Consider the following 15,614-nt stretch of genomic DNA (forward strand, 5'->3'; position numbering starts at 1 on the left):
TATTAGGTCCCCAATAATCTCAGCAATCTTTACGTAAGTGAGATTGTGTAATCTAAAGCAATGCAAAGGGAAAACAGGCACTCATTTCCCCCATTCTTCTGCCAAATATCTGGGGAAAAAATATTTAGAGTAGAAGGCATAAATGAAAGTTATATAGCATGTTCACAAAAACTAGATTTCCTTTTATAAATTTCAGTTGGGTAGCTGCCAAAATAGAAAGTAATCAACATCTTTCAAAAGTGTGTCCAGTAAAAATTTTGCCCATTTTGGAAAGTGTGAGGCCCTATAGTGACAATCACAAGTTAAATTCATCTAGCATGTGGCACTAGGTTCAGCATATTTAATACATATGAAATACAAGTTATTCCTGTGTGTGAATTGATTACCCCCAACAAATTCAACTTTTGTATGCAGAGCATAACAGCTGCCATTTAAAGAACAATTACACAATTCCAGCTTTCAGTTCTGTATCAGGTTAATAGATTTATTGTGGCTTTGAGCATCAAAGAATATTTGAGGTAGACTACTAGCCTTTGTCAGATATCTCCCTGGAATTTTAAGAGCTCAGTTGCAATGAGGAATTCTTGGTTACATATGCACTCAGTGGTACTTGGGAGGACAAACTTTTAAAAGAAGATGCGTGCATGATGTATACCTGTGAACCAGGGCAAGAACCTCCTGCTTCTAAAGAGTTCTTAGTAGTACCCATCCAGAGAGACATCTGGAAATCCTACAGATCACACGGCTGAATCCAGATTTAGAGGAGCGTCACACAAAAAGCAGATTTCTTTCCTGTTTGCTAAGGGAGTTTTGCACGCATTAATAAAGAAAGGCCTGTCAAATACTTTCAAGGAGTGGAACTTTTAAAAAGTTTAATGGTTGTCCAGTATGGGCTATGCAATCTTCTAGGACCTAGAACTAGATGGCAAGGTATTACTCAGTGACTGTGTCTTCAGACAGCAGAAGGCTCATGTGGAAAGTCAGATGCTTATTCATGTCAACTGCATCCTTCCCATTTTCAAAATTATCCTAATATTGCTACAGAGTACATTATTCTGAAGAACCTTTCTGTGCTGTCAGATGGAGATACTTGAATAAAGGTCTTCTATTTGTTTCTTGAAGTATTCTCTCAGTTCTGGTCGCCTGGCTTTTAATGTAGGTGTCAACAAACCATTTTGTACTGAGAACATTTCAGGGTGGATGGAAACTGCTTTAACCTGAAATTTTAAAAAATGAAATAAAATTAGGATAGAATAGAATTGAATTTTTTATTGGTCAAGTGTGATCGGACACACAAGGAATTTGTCTTGGTGCATATGCTCTCAGTGTACATAAAAGAAAAGATCATCAAGAATTCTAAGGTACAACACTTAATGATAGTCATAGGGTACAAATAAGCAATCAGGAACCAATCAGTATCAATATAAATCGTAAGGATACAAGCAACGATTATATAGGTATAAAAGGATCAAAAGGAAAAAACAAAACTTAACACTTATCTGAAAACTCCACTTGGTTGCTTCCTGAAATTTGTCAATAAATTGTGGATTTTATCAGCATAACATAAAACAAGCATAACTTACAACCTTTCTAACAAAAATTAAATGCATTGAGTCCAATTCAGAGGTGGTATTCAGAAGGTTCTGACCAGTTCTGGAGAACCGGTAGCGGAAATTTTAAGTAGTTTGGAGAACCAGTAAATACAACCTCTGACTGGCCCTGTCCCACCTCCTGAGTCCCAACTGATCGGGAAGAAATGGGGATTTTGCAGTAACCTTCCCCTGGATTGGGGTGGGAATGGAGATTTTACAGTATCCTTCCCCTGCTACGCCCACCAAGCCATGCCACGTCCACAGAACTGGTAGTAAAAAATTTTGAATCCCACCACTGGTACAATTGATAAAATATGAATATACTTTTGTTTTATTCTGGTTTTGTATGAAGCAAACCCTTTTGACCTGCAGTTCATGCTTTATTTTTATTGTATAATCACCGACAGATGTTTGTGGTTAACCATTATTTTGTTTTAAAAAAAGGTGAATCCAACTGTTACTTTCATTTTGGGTGAGATATACATTCATTTTAGACAGTTTAAACCTGAGTTCATTTGCTTCACTTCAATTTCCAAGTTTTTCCTAAATAAATAGGAAAAAGTTAAATTTTTTAAAATTAAAATTTAACTTTATTCTGCTACCAATTTGTACCTTTTCATTTAGGAATCTGCATTCTTCCCTGTGAATAAAAGCTATTATCCATGGAATTCTGCTTCATACCAGTGGTGAAATCCAATTTTTTTTACTACCGGTTCTGTGGGCGTGGCTTGGTGGGCATGGCAGGGGAAGGATACTGCAAAATCTCCATTTCCACCCCACTCTGGGGCCAGCCAAAGTGGCATTTGCCGGTTCCCCGAACTACTCAAAATTTCCGCTACCGGTTCTCCAGAACCTGTCAGAACCTGCTGAATTTCACCCCTGCTTCATACTCCCTCAAAGTCCAGAAGCCTTTGTCGTGTCCCACTCCTCCGTTGACGGCCGGGTCAGGGAAATCCGAATCAGGCTTGCCTCTGCAGCTCTGCCCAAAGTCCTAGCAAAGTCCTCAGAGCAGGCAGGAGACCAGTAAGTGACTTCAGCAAGATAAGTTCGACTTTGCCTGACTCAGAGACTGCCAGAAAGCAGATCCTTTATATAGGCCATGGGGTGTGGCTCCATGACTCAGCACTCATTAAGGCCTGCCCCTCCCTTCCTTCTGTTGCCTCCGCCTATCCAATCTTCTGATGCGAGGGTCACTCCAATCAGCTGTTGTTGGGAGTAAACTTTCCTCAGGCTCACATGCTGTGGAGGAGGGGGAGGGGTCTAGCTGCTCCGTTTGCCTGGGCATGGAGCCAGGGCTGGGGCCGGGGGATGCTCCCTCCTCTGCAGCCTGCTTGGGCATGGAGCCAGGGCTGGGACCGGGAGGCATACATTCCTCCGTGTTCGGGAGCAGATAAGCAGACTCCGGCTGCGGTGAGAGCGGACAAGACACAACAGCCTTGGTATAGTTACACAAAGAATGCTTTCAGCTTATTTTGGTATGTACTATCTATTACAAGAGATTTTTTGAAAGTTACTCTTACATAAATTTAAATAAAGGTATTTTAATAAAAATAGAAATGTCAGTGAATACATGGCTGAACCACAAAGCACAGTGAGGGTTTATATAATGCATGCTAAAATCCCCTCCTATATATCTCAAAAAGAAGTTCATCTCATTTTAGTCATATATGTTTTTTCAATATTTACCTGTTCGAATGAATAAAGTCCACTTTCTTTTCCTAATTGCACCATATCTTCCATTATAGCGTTTTTCAGTTCCTAAATAACAACATAAGACACTTATTTATAGCCATGAAGCTCAATTTAGCAACAAGAGAATATTAATATTCAAATAATTTCCTCCTTTTTATGTGCGTGTTTGTGGGACAGGTAGCAGTGAAGGAGGCATGGAATGGCACAATGAAAAAGGTATGTACCAGTTTAAACCCCACCGTTTCTCCCAATTCTTTTTTTTTTTTTGTTCAAAAAGTTTTTATTGGTCAAAAAAGGTTTATACAAATACATATCAGGTATGGTAAATTTTCATTTTTCTTATGCAAGATAAGAATTTTGCTCAAATTTTAAACACATACAACAGCCATATGGCAAGCAGGTGACACGAAGTAGCTAAGTTTACAAATCTTACATACGCAATAAAGAAGGGTCAAGAATAAACAGAATATCATACAAAAGAGAATAAGGAAAACCAACACAATACCAAATATCTTTGTCACTTCCTAGTTTTGGATCTCAGAACTCTGGGTTCAGCCTGACCCAACTCAGGGCATAACAGCGGCAGCCGCCTCCGCCCCATGGTCTATAACCTCCCTTCTTCAATTCCTGGGTCATCTAATTCCAGGAGGGCTTTGTGTTCCTCCACGTGGGCCGTAGCCTCCAATTGTACTAATTTTTTCGTAATGCCCTCCCGGAAAATCATCAATCCCTCTGGCATCAGCCATCTGAAGCCTACTCCCTTCTGGTACAATTTGCTTGACAAAAAGTAATATTTCTTTCTCATTTCACGTACCTGTCTGGGAATCTGCCTCAGAATGGCTATCTCCCTGCCCCTATAAGTCAGTGCCCCACTCCTATGTTTTCTAAGAATTTCATCTCGTCTCTCTTCTCACAAATTTGACATGAACCTCTCTGGGAACTGCATGCGTGCGTGCATATTGTGAATTAACTCTATAAACTCGATCCACATCCCAATTCATAAAGTCAACACCTCTCCCAAGAAATTCTCCCAACAATTTAGTCACAACATCTCTCAAATCTTCTTGGTCCACTTCTTCCAAATTTTGAAACCTAAGGAAATAAGACATTTTATCCATCTGTAGTCCAAGCACAGCATTGCCTGTCGTCTCCTCTCTTTTCTGCACTGCCCGCATCTCACCCTCCAGACCTTCCACTTTCTGCTTGTTTTCTGCTGAGACTTGTTGAGTATCCTTTAAATCCTTTTGGATAGTCACAATTTCTGCTCTTATTTCCGTTTGGCCTCTTTGCAAATCATCCAGTTTCTTGTCCATATTGGATAACTTTTCCAGAATTCTCTCCATCTCTCCAGCAGTTGGTCTCTGACCTTTTGCCATTTAAAAAAAAAATTTCAAAATCCTCAGGCAAGCACAGTATCCTTGTAATTTCCTCCGGATCCACCAGGGGGCACTCACAGGAGCAACGAGTCCAGAGTACAGTTAGTCAACCAGGAAGCCGAAGGGAAGTGATGTCATCAAGATTCTCATAGTGAAGGCGGAAGCTGGACGCCACCACTGTTCCCCAGAGGGAGGGGGGGCCTCAAACCCTCCCTCCTAAATTTCTCCATCACCTCTTCTCTCCAGAGCTCCACAAAACCGGTAATCTTCTTATTTTAAGTTCTCCTCTCTCCAGAATGACTCGTGCTCCTTCCAGCCGCGGGAGAAAACCCCCGCACTCCGGGCACTCCACTCGCGTTTACCGATATCCCCTTCCCTTCTCCATTCCTCAATTCTTCTCCGTTCCCTGTTCACCACCAGGCTGCTGCAGTTATAAATCCAAAGCCCCGGTGTCACCGGGCACAGCGGCCCAGGCGACGACCAAAGTAATGGCCGTGGCCTGTGGCCTCCAAACCCCGCCGAGCCTAGGACGCGCCAGCATCGGTCCCCCCAGTCCTGTATGTCGGCTGGGAGACCCCTGGCGAGCCGTCCGTGCGGCAGGTGTCCTTTTCGGAACACCTGGCCCCTGGGGGCCTCGGCGGCGGCCGGATTCGGGCACTGGAGGCAGGAGAAGCCTCCAGACGACCGTTGCCACTGGACACCGGAAGTCGTCTCTTTCTCCCAATTCTTAATTCTGGCTTCATTCACCCATTATCTGCTGAAGCCTTTAATTGATTTAACTGAAGGTTGCACCTCCTTGCTCAATAAAAAGAAATGTCCCAAAACCTGAAGAAAGCCCTGTACACAATGTCCAAAAAGACCTCTTTATCTTTATTTTTCAAGCATGCATGTATGCATGTACATGCCTGCATATCACACAAACTGTTATTTGGGCAACAGAACTGAATTTTTCAAGCTTGAAAGAATTCATGGGCCAATGCGCACATGATGGGTTACCTTCCACTGCAAGGAAAACAGTAATTTGCCAAGGTTATGCCAGTTTAAATGTATAATGCAATTCCTCCACTAGGCATTTAGTAAAGGCAAGATCCCTAACTGACCTAAGTTTTAAGTATTGTTTTCTTTTAAAAAAAGAGCTATGGAACATGATTTGTTATATGATAACTGCTGGAAGATTATTATATGCACAAAAATGGAAATATTCTGAAATACCCACAATGGAGGGATAGTTGGTAAAGCTAATAGAACTAGCAGAGATGGCAAGAATGATTTGTCTCATTAGGGAAAGGACAATGATCTCATTTATTAGTGACTGGAAACCCCTTATGGAATTTTTGCTGCAGAAAAAAAAACTTATGATTTCTGGGTCTGACTGTTAGAAAGGCTAGATTATGGAAAGAAGGAAATTATGATGTAATCTTAAGGCAATAAAATATACAGTAAAGGCATTTATAACTGCTATTAAATTGGAAATTGCTTCTTTTTTTCTTCTCTTTTTTCTTCTGTATTCGTTTTCTAATTTCTTTTATTCCTTCTCTAAAAATTACATTACTTTCATTATTAAAAATTAACAACTTTAATAATTTTTTTTAAAAAGCTGCCTGTAATCCATACTTCTTGAGCATTCTTAACTATGCATCGCTTTCTCATTACCCCATCCCAAATTCAAATGATCAGTCAGAAATGTTTGAATTTTTCTAACTTTCTCCAATTTTTTTTTTAAAGATCCCTGATACTATGATACTGGCCTCATCTGGCTTTTGCCATTTTGTGCCTGGCATTTAAGAATGAAAGAAGTTGCCTTATACTGAATTTGACCTCTGATCTATGCCTACACTAACAGATGGGGCAGAGTGGGATGGGGTGGAATAGAATAGAATCTTTATTGATTTAGTCATCTGACCATACGAAAAGTATAAAACCAATACAAATACAGATACAAAAATAACAGCAGAACCTATTTACAATAATTTGTCACCCCTATATTTAACCCCAATCTGTCTTAAATAGTCTGTCCTCTCTGAAATAGCCTTTGATATAGAGTCCTTGGACAGCAAAGGTGACCAACAACCAAGTACTAGAGCACATAACACCAGGCATGTGTCTCAGTTATTTTGGCTATGCAAGGGAATTCACAGGAGAAAGCAATTACAGTAGTGGCCAAAATTTGGAAAAAGTGTATTTTTGAGGTTTGATGGCTAATAACACCACTTTTTTTGGGGGGGGGAGTAGTACCATAAAATTATATATCAATGGAAAGATAATTTAATCAAGAATGTAATGCTTTTCAACCTTTGTTTGAGAGATAAAAGTGGCTTTTTTCATGGAATTCTAGATTTTAGGCCAAATTTCTGCAGTCTGTGCCAAACAGTCCTTGCACTCAACTTCACATTGCATTGCGCCATTTCATCTTGTATACACCCACATGATTTTCTTCTGTCACATAGGCACAGTCTCTTAATTCCTCTATCATCACTTGCTGTTGTGCACCTTTTCCTGCCTTTACCAGTGTGGTTTTGTAGTGATTGAGTCTCCTTGTACCTCTTCAAAAACTTAGAAATGCCACCTTTGGTTAAGTTTCCACAATTTTCCTTCTAATTTCTTTATAACTGTAGCCTTGTTCACTTAATAATACTATTTTACATCGCTTTCTGGGCAACCAGTTAACTCTTTGCATCATTACTTTAATTTTATTACGTTTTACAAGCTCACTAAATGAAAAAAAAAAAATCAACCAACTTGATAGTGATCACATAACACACTGACAAATGTCCTCCTCTCAGCTTCAATACATGAAATAAATAACTAAATCCTACTGTGATCTGATTGGCTCATTGCCAAAACAAGATGACACCTGATTGGCTCTCTAAACACTCGTGCTCATTGGCTTCAATCAGATGAAGGAAAGCTACCTGATATCAACCTAAGCAAGTTGTGGTTCCCATTTCTGGTTATTTGGCTATATCTTTTTATAGAATACAGATAATTGAACAAACTTTGTTGCATTACATTCTTGATTAAATTATCTTTCCACTGATATATAATTTTATGGCACAACTCCAAAAAGAAAATAGTGGTTATCAGCCATCAAACCTCAAAAATACACTTTTCCCAAAATGTTTCCACAATTTTGGCCACTACTATATGTTAGGATGAATTAGCAGTAAAAGGAAACCAGTCCAAATAACACAATGGCTGGACACCATCAAAGCTGACACCAGCCAGGGCATAGAGAAACTCAAGAAGCAGTGCAAAATCAGAAGATGTGGAGAGACCTGACCCACAGAATCGCTAAGAGTCAGACATGGTTGAATGATAACATCATCATCAAGAGTACAGTCTTACTAGTGACGCAGGTTCATTTCCTGCAAAGAGTAAGACAGTTTCTCCTGAGTGTCCCAATTATTTTTTTAGTTTTTAAATAAGAATCTAAATAAATTCTCCTTTCTGCAGAATATAGTTTGCAATCAAAGATATGTGCAATGTCTTAAACAGCAGGTGTACCATAGATACATAATCTTTCTTCAAATGGAATTCGATGAAACCACCTACATTTTACCACAGAATTCTAATTCAAGAATCCAGAGCAGACTTGGTTACATTTCAGATCCTTCTCGTGATCCGTCAATAGCCTGCGGAGCTGTTGACGAAATCAGACTATGATGAGCCTGTTCCTAATGTTCACATGAGATGAGCAGCTCAAGCAGAGAGGTCACCTCGGGAGTAGGGCCAATGTTCTGTTCTCCTTCGCCTCCGTCCAAGTGATGGCTTAATTAGCCGGCACTATCAGCTCTGGCAGCAGAATAGCCAGCGTCTGCCAAGAGCCTTCGTTATCTTCCACGACGCTGGTGAGTCACCCAGGAACAAACTTCAGCTCTTAGTCAATCAGTGGATTTGCCTGTTACAAAGAGACACAGCAGCTCTTGCTGCCTTTTATATCCTGTGGGGTATGGCTCCATGACTCAGCACTTCCTAGGCCTGTCCCACCCCTGCTTCTGTTGTTCCCTCCTCTCCTGCCTACGAAACCTAGGGTCCAATCAAGTCAGATTGCCGTCAGCTGGGTCTGAAGGTGTGGCCTGAGGGGGGGGGGAGTCAGGGGACGGAAGCCTCATTATCTCTTCCACCTGGCCTGCTTCTGGCTCCTGGAGCTGAGCCAGGGAAGCCGGTGCTCCCAAGGTAAATCCTGACGGCCCTTCCCCCTCACTTTCCAAGTCACTTTCTGGCAGCAGGCCCAGCTTCAAGTCACTTTCTGGCAGGAGGGCCGGCTCGGGGGGCGCAGACACAACAGCCAAGAGATGATTGGCCCCTCCCATAATGTTTAAAAGAAGACCAGCACCAGTGTCTCAATTGGCCAGAAAGCAACGTTGCAGCTGCATGCTTTGCTCTGTTCTCTGCTCTGGACATTTATCAGAAAGGACCTTGGCAGTTATCCAAACTGAACTCAGGTTTGTGATAACCAAAGAATGTTTGTTTGTTGGTGAAGCCTTTGTTTTATTTTGAGTTACACGACGCTGGGAATGAACTAATTCCCAACTGCTCAAATAAAATGTATTTTTCTTAAGGACTGCGTTTGTTGCTACCTACTCGGGTCTGGGTCACAACCGGTCCCTGGAATTAAACCATGGCATCTAACCAGGTCCAGGAAACATACCTTCTCTTATTACAGCACCTGACCTCCAGAATGATACCTATTCATTAATCCAGTAGCTCCCACCCTAATGAAGTTTCCATGCTCCTTCCTGATATAATTGTTCTCTCAGGCTTTGGGAATGGAGCTCTGTTGTTTGCTTTCAATATGGGATATTGACTGAAAATTCCAGATTCTATCTCTACTGATTTTTGGTTTTGATAGTTATCTATTGTCATTCTGCAGTTAGGTGGCCTCCTACACAAATAAATGGTTTATATGAAATATTTTAAGTTGTACCACTATTATCACATCAGACATTAACTCATAGAGCATGAATGGTGTTCCAAACATTTGACATGTACAACTGCATACATATGGCCCTTCTTACATCATGTATTGCCCCCCCAACAATCTGGGTCCTCATTTTACCTATCTTATAAAGGATGGAAGGCTGAGTCAACCTTGGGCCTGGTGGGACTCCAGCCTGCAGTAATTGTAATTGCAGGCAGCTGTGTGTTAATAACAGGCTGCATTAGCCTGTTGAGCCACTTCCCCATAGTACTCTGGAAAATTCTGATCCAACTAAAATTTTCATCTGTGCCTCTTACTTGCATAACCTTGCTAAAGGAACATTGTACTTGTGTATTTGGACTTGAAAGCAGAAGCAGAAGAGCACATACCTCATTGCTGCAAAGTTCTGTAAAAGTTCCATCAAAGCCCCTTTTCTTGGCCCATCCTGGCATGACTTCAGCATCTGGTACAACTATCCCTACCAGAAAGGCCTGCAAGGTAAAATTGGAAGCCATATTTGTGACTCCGCTTTTTGGCTTAGTCCCATGGTCCCCAAATGGTTAAAACAGCCATTATTGAATGAAAGCAGATGTATTGAATGAAAACAGATGCTTCATGCTCAAAACAACTGAAATGGGTCATTTCAAATTTGAAAATGTTTGCACACCTCCACTTGCTACTTATTCTGAAATGCCTCTTGCATCAGCAAAATAGCAGTTTCTAATAACTGAACTTATTCCAGAAGACTTGTGGCACCATCAGGCAATATCCATTCTCCATATTATACTAGGCATAAAGTAATGTACCTATATTTCATATATGTGAAAAGAAAACAAATAATTATCTTGAGACAACTATGCCACACTTGTAATACGGAAGTAGTGTACCACAGAAGAGAACAGCTATCTCCTTTGCTTAACTTTACAGGAAATCACAATAGAGATTTCAAATTATAAAACAGGAAGAGAAACTTGACTAAAATACAGAAATGCCAACAGTTACCTGTAAACTATCCCCATGCACATATATTTGGGAGACAGGTTCACTACGAATGTAGATATTTTCAATTTTTTCTGGTGCAATGTATTCTCCCTGAGCCAATTTAAATATATGTTTTTTTCGATCGATGATTTTGAGTGTCCCATTCTGTGAGTAAACAAAAAAAACACCCCACCAATTATATTGATCTAAGAAAAATTATTAGCCAATAGTTTTCAACTTATTTTACATTTTGGGAATGATAAGAGGAGCTAAAGTTATCTCTGTGGTTTAGGAAAACTGACAGCATAGAGTACAACCCTATACTTACTTAACATGATTATGTTAATATATGCTATATTCTTAATCTGCTATTATGAATGAGGCTTTCCATCTAGTAAATGGTTTTGGGATCACAATCTTACATTGTATTCAATCACATCAATTAGTCTGTCTTTTCTCTGAAGATCCCTCAGTAAGAGAGCCAATGTGTTATAGTGGCTAAGTTTGCAGGAAGACTGGGGAGATTTAGGTTCTAATCCATCCTCAGCCATAGAGATTTGGTCATTTGGGGTCAATCTCTGTCACACAACCTACTTCATAAAATTGGAATTGGGGAGACAATGAAGGGTGCTTTCCACCCCTCTGAGTTCATGGAGAAATGACCATAAAACTAACAAATAACAACAACCTGAACCACCAAAATGGTGAACAAATTAAACTCAAATCTCCCCGGAGAAACTCTGATAACTTCCTTATTACCTTACAGTATCTCATCATCTCTACATATATATATACATAAACATTGGTGCCCAACTTATTTATCCCTTTATTACTTCCAAAATTTCCCAAATCCATGAAGATGTCGCTTTTCAACTTTATTCTGAATGCAGTAATAAAAAGTTAGCAGTTCAGTACATACAGACAGCCACTTTCCAATGTCCCCTGTATGAAGCCAGCCATCCTTGTCCAAGGCTTCAGCTGTTCTCTCTTTATCTTTTAAGTAGCCCTTGAAAACATTGGGACCTTTGACACAGATCTGAAAGAGATCAACATGCTGCTTAGTAAACAGTACTACTCTTTACAAAACAGCTGCTAGATGTGAAAGAAACATTTTTGTAATGAGAACTAATTAGGTTATGTGCTGTTAGGGCAAGAGACTAATATGGCAATCTCCCATAAAGAAGCATTTACAGACTGTAAAGGGACTTCAAGCATTCATTTGGGCTGATATCCCCAACTGCTTCCAGCAAACCAATGCTGCCAATCCTATTCACCATTGCCTGTAAGCTGCCAAAAGTTTTTTGAATTTTCCAGAGTAGTGGTATTATAAATAAAAGTTTAATAGAAATCCAACAAGTGCTAATCAATATGGCATGCAAGTTTAATAAATAATAATTCCAAAATAGCTGAAGCACCACTTAAACACTGCTGGCATTGACACCGGTCAATTACAAAAGACAGCTTTACTCGGAACAGCTTACATCCTGTGATGATGCCTTTAATATCATCAACTTCCACATCTGCCTATCCCAGATCCTAAAGAAGGATTCAATAAGTGAATAAAAATGCCAAATCCAGATTAACATCTGGCTGACTGTGTGATGAACCATAATAAATAATGATCTAACCCTGATAAACAACTGATCTCTACTCTACTTTCACTATTATGCAGATAGACCTTAGTTAACAATGGTAATTGGGACTGGAATTTCCATCACTAAACAATAACGTGCAATGTCATGTGACTGCATCGCTTAGCAATGGCAATCCCAGAAGTTCCCATTGCCATCATTAAACAAGAACCTCCTGGCAACTTCCTGCTTACTTCCAAAAAGCAATCTCAATAGGGAAGCTGGAAGGAAATTGCCCCCAGGGAGCTTGCAAGCAGGCCGGCCAGCAGGTAACTGGCCACCATAGCCCAGTGTGAGTGCAACCAGGCCCGGAAGGTTTGGGGGTTCCATGTTCACTCCCGGAAAGTCCTCTTTTGACATTACTTTCAGAGAACCAGTTCTGGAGCCACAAAAGCAAAAGGGATTGTTGTAGTCCTTAAATTGCCCCGAGGCCCCCTAGGGAAGTGATGGCGAACCTTTTCAGCACTGAGTGCCCAAACCAGAACGTTCATGTGCACCAGAGCACCTGAAACCCAAAGACCAGCTGGTACGCATGCACGTTCTGGCCAAGTAGTGCTTGGATTTCTGGCATACACATGTGTGCTGGTCAGCTGGTCTTTGCATGCGCCAGAGCACTGGAAACCCGAAGACCAGCTGGCTGGCGCGCATGTGCACACCAGAAACAAGAAGAGCAGCTGGCGATGGTGCACGTGACCACAGAGGGCTCTGCGTGCCAGCTCTGGCACCCTCTCAGAAGTCTGCAAAATCAAAAATATCTGCCAGGTACTGAAGATATTTTGCAAACATGTAAAACAAGGTCACTCTTCTTATTTTATTTCTAATATTTTATTTGTTAAAGGGATTTATTTGTGAATAAAATATAGTACAGTATGTCAATATTTAATGGATTTAATACTGTTTTTTTGAAACAATTTTTGTTTTGTGAAACAATTCAACAAACACGCTACAAATTCATCAATTAAAAATTTTAATATGGCAAATATAACTCATACAAACACAAGCTGTTTTGGGGATCCTTCATAATTTTTAAAGGTAGAAAGGGTGCAGTGAGAAAAGAAATTAAGAAACACTGCACTACAATAAGAAAGCTTGCAAGGACTGACTTTCATTAATGCAGGAAGATATAATAGGCCACCCTAAAACCTACAGTGCTTTAATATTGCAGAGAGCAATCCATGTTCCTTCCCATATTGGTTAGGAACATTCTTGTTACTATCAAGTGGACCATCAAAACCTTTAAAAAAGAATGTTAAGAACTTGACCATTTTCTTTACATCTAGCAAATTCCTTTTCAACCGAGTTTAATGGGACATATTTTGAAATGCTCTATTTTGGTTCCTATTCTACAGCTCATATTTATAATAAATGGTGTATTTAAATCTGTAGCTAAGAAACAGAAATGAAGAATTACCAATACTGTACACACACATTACCTCTCCCTCTCCTTTGGAAGAAAAGTAATTCAGTTCTTCAACATCCACCAGTTTAATTAAATTACAAGGCAGAGGTGCTCCAACGTGGCCTGAAAATCAAATGAAGAAATATGTGATTTTCTTAAAAAAGTAAAAACCACAACAGATTGTTATCACATAGTTATCTGCATATTAATGAAATAGTGGAAGTCAGGTATGTGTAATTGAGTGAAAAAAAATTAATTACAAAATCACAGTATCTCACAATGAGATTGGTAGAGGAAGAAGCCTATACACCCATGGTTTGTCTCTCCCTGAAGAGGGCGGAAAAACAGTACAGAAATAGACCTGCAATTTATCACAGATATTGAAGCTAGAATCCCAATAAGCTACATGATTACAGAGATTTACATAACAGCATTTTGCTTAGCATTACTTATATTTTCCACTGGAAGTAAATTATTGATTGGTTTTAAAAAGAACTTGCCTGTTTGGCAGAGGACATTAAATGAGTCAGTAGCAGCCTAAATAGATAATTGTCCTGCAGGCCAGCATGTTTTAGAATTCTGGTCTTGGTGCTTTCAACCTTACATGACCACATTCACCTGTCTTTTATGAAGCTCCTGCCTCGTTGTTACCTGATGTCCAATCTCCTGGAGTGGTGAAGGTACACCCAGCTGTACACTCTGTTTGACCATAGCCTTCATAAACCTGGCAAAGAAACATTGTTTAAACAAGACACTAATGTTAGCATTTTATTTAAAAGCTGGGAAAAGTAAAGTTCTCTGCTGTGCTCAGAAGGGAAAATTCTATCATTCAGAGTCACTGACATTGCCCCTGTATCAGCCAAACTTTTGGTTCTTGAAATAAAGAAATTATAAATGGTAGTTAATGTTCTTTCTTCTTATTAAGAAAGTGGAGTGGAAATGGTTTTTGGATTATGTTGCTAGGCCAGGAAAAAAATTAAGTGGCTGAGAGCTGAATTATTGATAGCCACCAATAATAACATTTCTGAGGGCTAATGCTGTAAGCTCTGCCTGGAGTAAGGAAGAGGTATCATTTATTCTTGCAAAGAAAGGAAGAAGGTATTGTCAGTCTGGGTCCAAGATGTCTTTGAACCCCTGAGAGTTTGAATATGTGCCTACTTAAATAAAGGAAAGTGACTGTATCAAAATGCTGGGAAAAAATAGTTTGGCTTGTAAACAATCCATCTGGGAAACACAGATTTATTTATCAAACTTGCATGCTGCCCATCTTGACCGAGGGATACTGAATAAAATGCAGTATAAAACTTTAAAACAATAAGGGTCTTAATTCAAATTAAAGATAATTTCAGGATGGTAGCTAATCAGCAGAGCTGGAAGGCAGAAGAACGGCAACTGCCATAATAATTTAGCTTCATCCTGTAATGCTTCAAACCAATAATTTGGCTAAAGTTGAGAGAGAGAGAGAAAAAAAAAATCAAATTTGGTCTTTCCTATGATTCTTATAAAACATAAACATTCTTATAAAAGATTGATCTTGTTAGAATAGTGACAATTTCCATTATGAATGTATCTGATCCCCACCTGACCCTTAGGTAGAATTACAGAAAAGGTACGTCTAAATAATCCTCTAGCAATTCCTACCTGACATCCTAATGCTGCTCGAAGGAAACCCAGAACTGTAGGTGAAGCAGGAGCAGCTCCAGTAACAATCATCCTAACACAACCACCCAGGCTTGCCTGTTAGATAAAGACAATTTTGAAATACAACATAATATCATTTATTACTTTGAGAAAATAGTGACGTTCTCCATATAAGCAACCTTACTCCCCACAAAGGTAATTTCATCTTTGCTATTCTTTCATACTTTCCAAAAGGCTTTTGCAGGGAGCATTGATAAATATGCAACTCTGGCACCAAGAATGGTGGGAGAGTTGGTTTTAAGTTTTCTGTTTTGCTAGGCTTCTCTGAATCTGAATGCTGGATCATGGTGTATACATGGCTCAGAGCCACATTTAACTGGA

At 39.8% G+C, this 15,614-nt stretch overlaps 1 protein-coding gene across 3 annotated transcripts in view; it reads right to left on the minus strand.

Moving 5' to 3' along the window:
• Positions 1 to 457: 457 nt before the first annotated feature.
• ACSL6 (acyl-CoA synthetase long chain family member 6) overlaps positions 458 to 15,614 on the minus strand; it is a 105,179-nt gene continuing 90,022 nt past the window's right edge. For all 3 annotated transcript variants that reach the window (XM_058171398.1, XM_058171397.1, XM_058171396.1), the window contains exons 14-21: positions 15,234 to 15,329; positions 14,244 to 14,316; positions 13,627 to 13,715; positions 11,482 to 11,598; positions 10,584 to 10,727; positions 9,971 to 10,072; positions 3,279 to 3,350; positions 458 to 1,217 (exon numbers count right to left, since the gene is read on the minus strand). In XM_058171398.1, coding sequence (XP_058027381.1) covers positions 1,077 to 1,217; positions 3,279 to 3,350; positions 9,971 to 10,072; positions 10,584 to 10,727; positions 11,482 to 11,598; positions 13,627 to 13,715; positions 14,244 to 14,316; positions 15,234 to 15,329 — 834 coding nt within the window. In that variant the 3' untranslated portion in view covers positions 458 to 1,076. The remainder of the gene's footprint in view (positions 1,218 to 3,278; positions 3,351 to 9,970; positions 10,073 to 10,583; positions 10,728 to 11,481; positions 11,599 to 13,626; positions 13,716 to 14,243; positions 14,317 to 15,233; positions 15,330 to 15,614) is intronic.

Source organism: Ahaetulla prasina, chromosome 2 (assembly GCF_028640845.1).
Source record: "Ahaetulla prasina isolate Xishuangbanna chromosome 2, ASM2864084v1, whole genome shotgun sequence".
NCBI classification, from domain to species: Eukaryota; Metazoa; Chordata; class Lepidosauria; order Squamata; family Colubridae; genus Ahaetulla; species Ahaetulla prasina.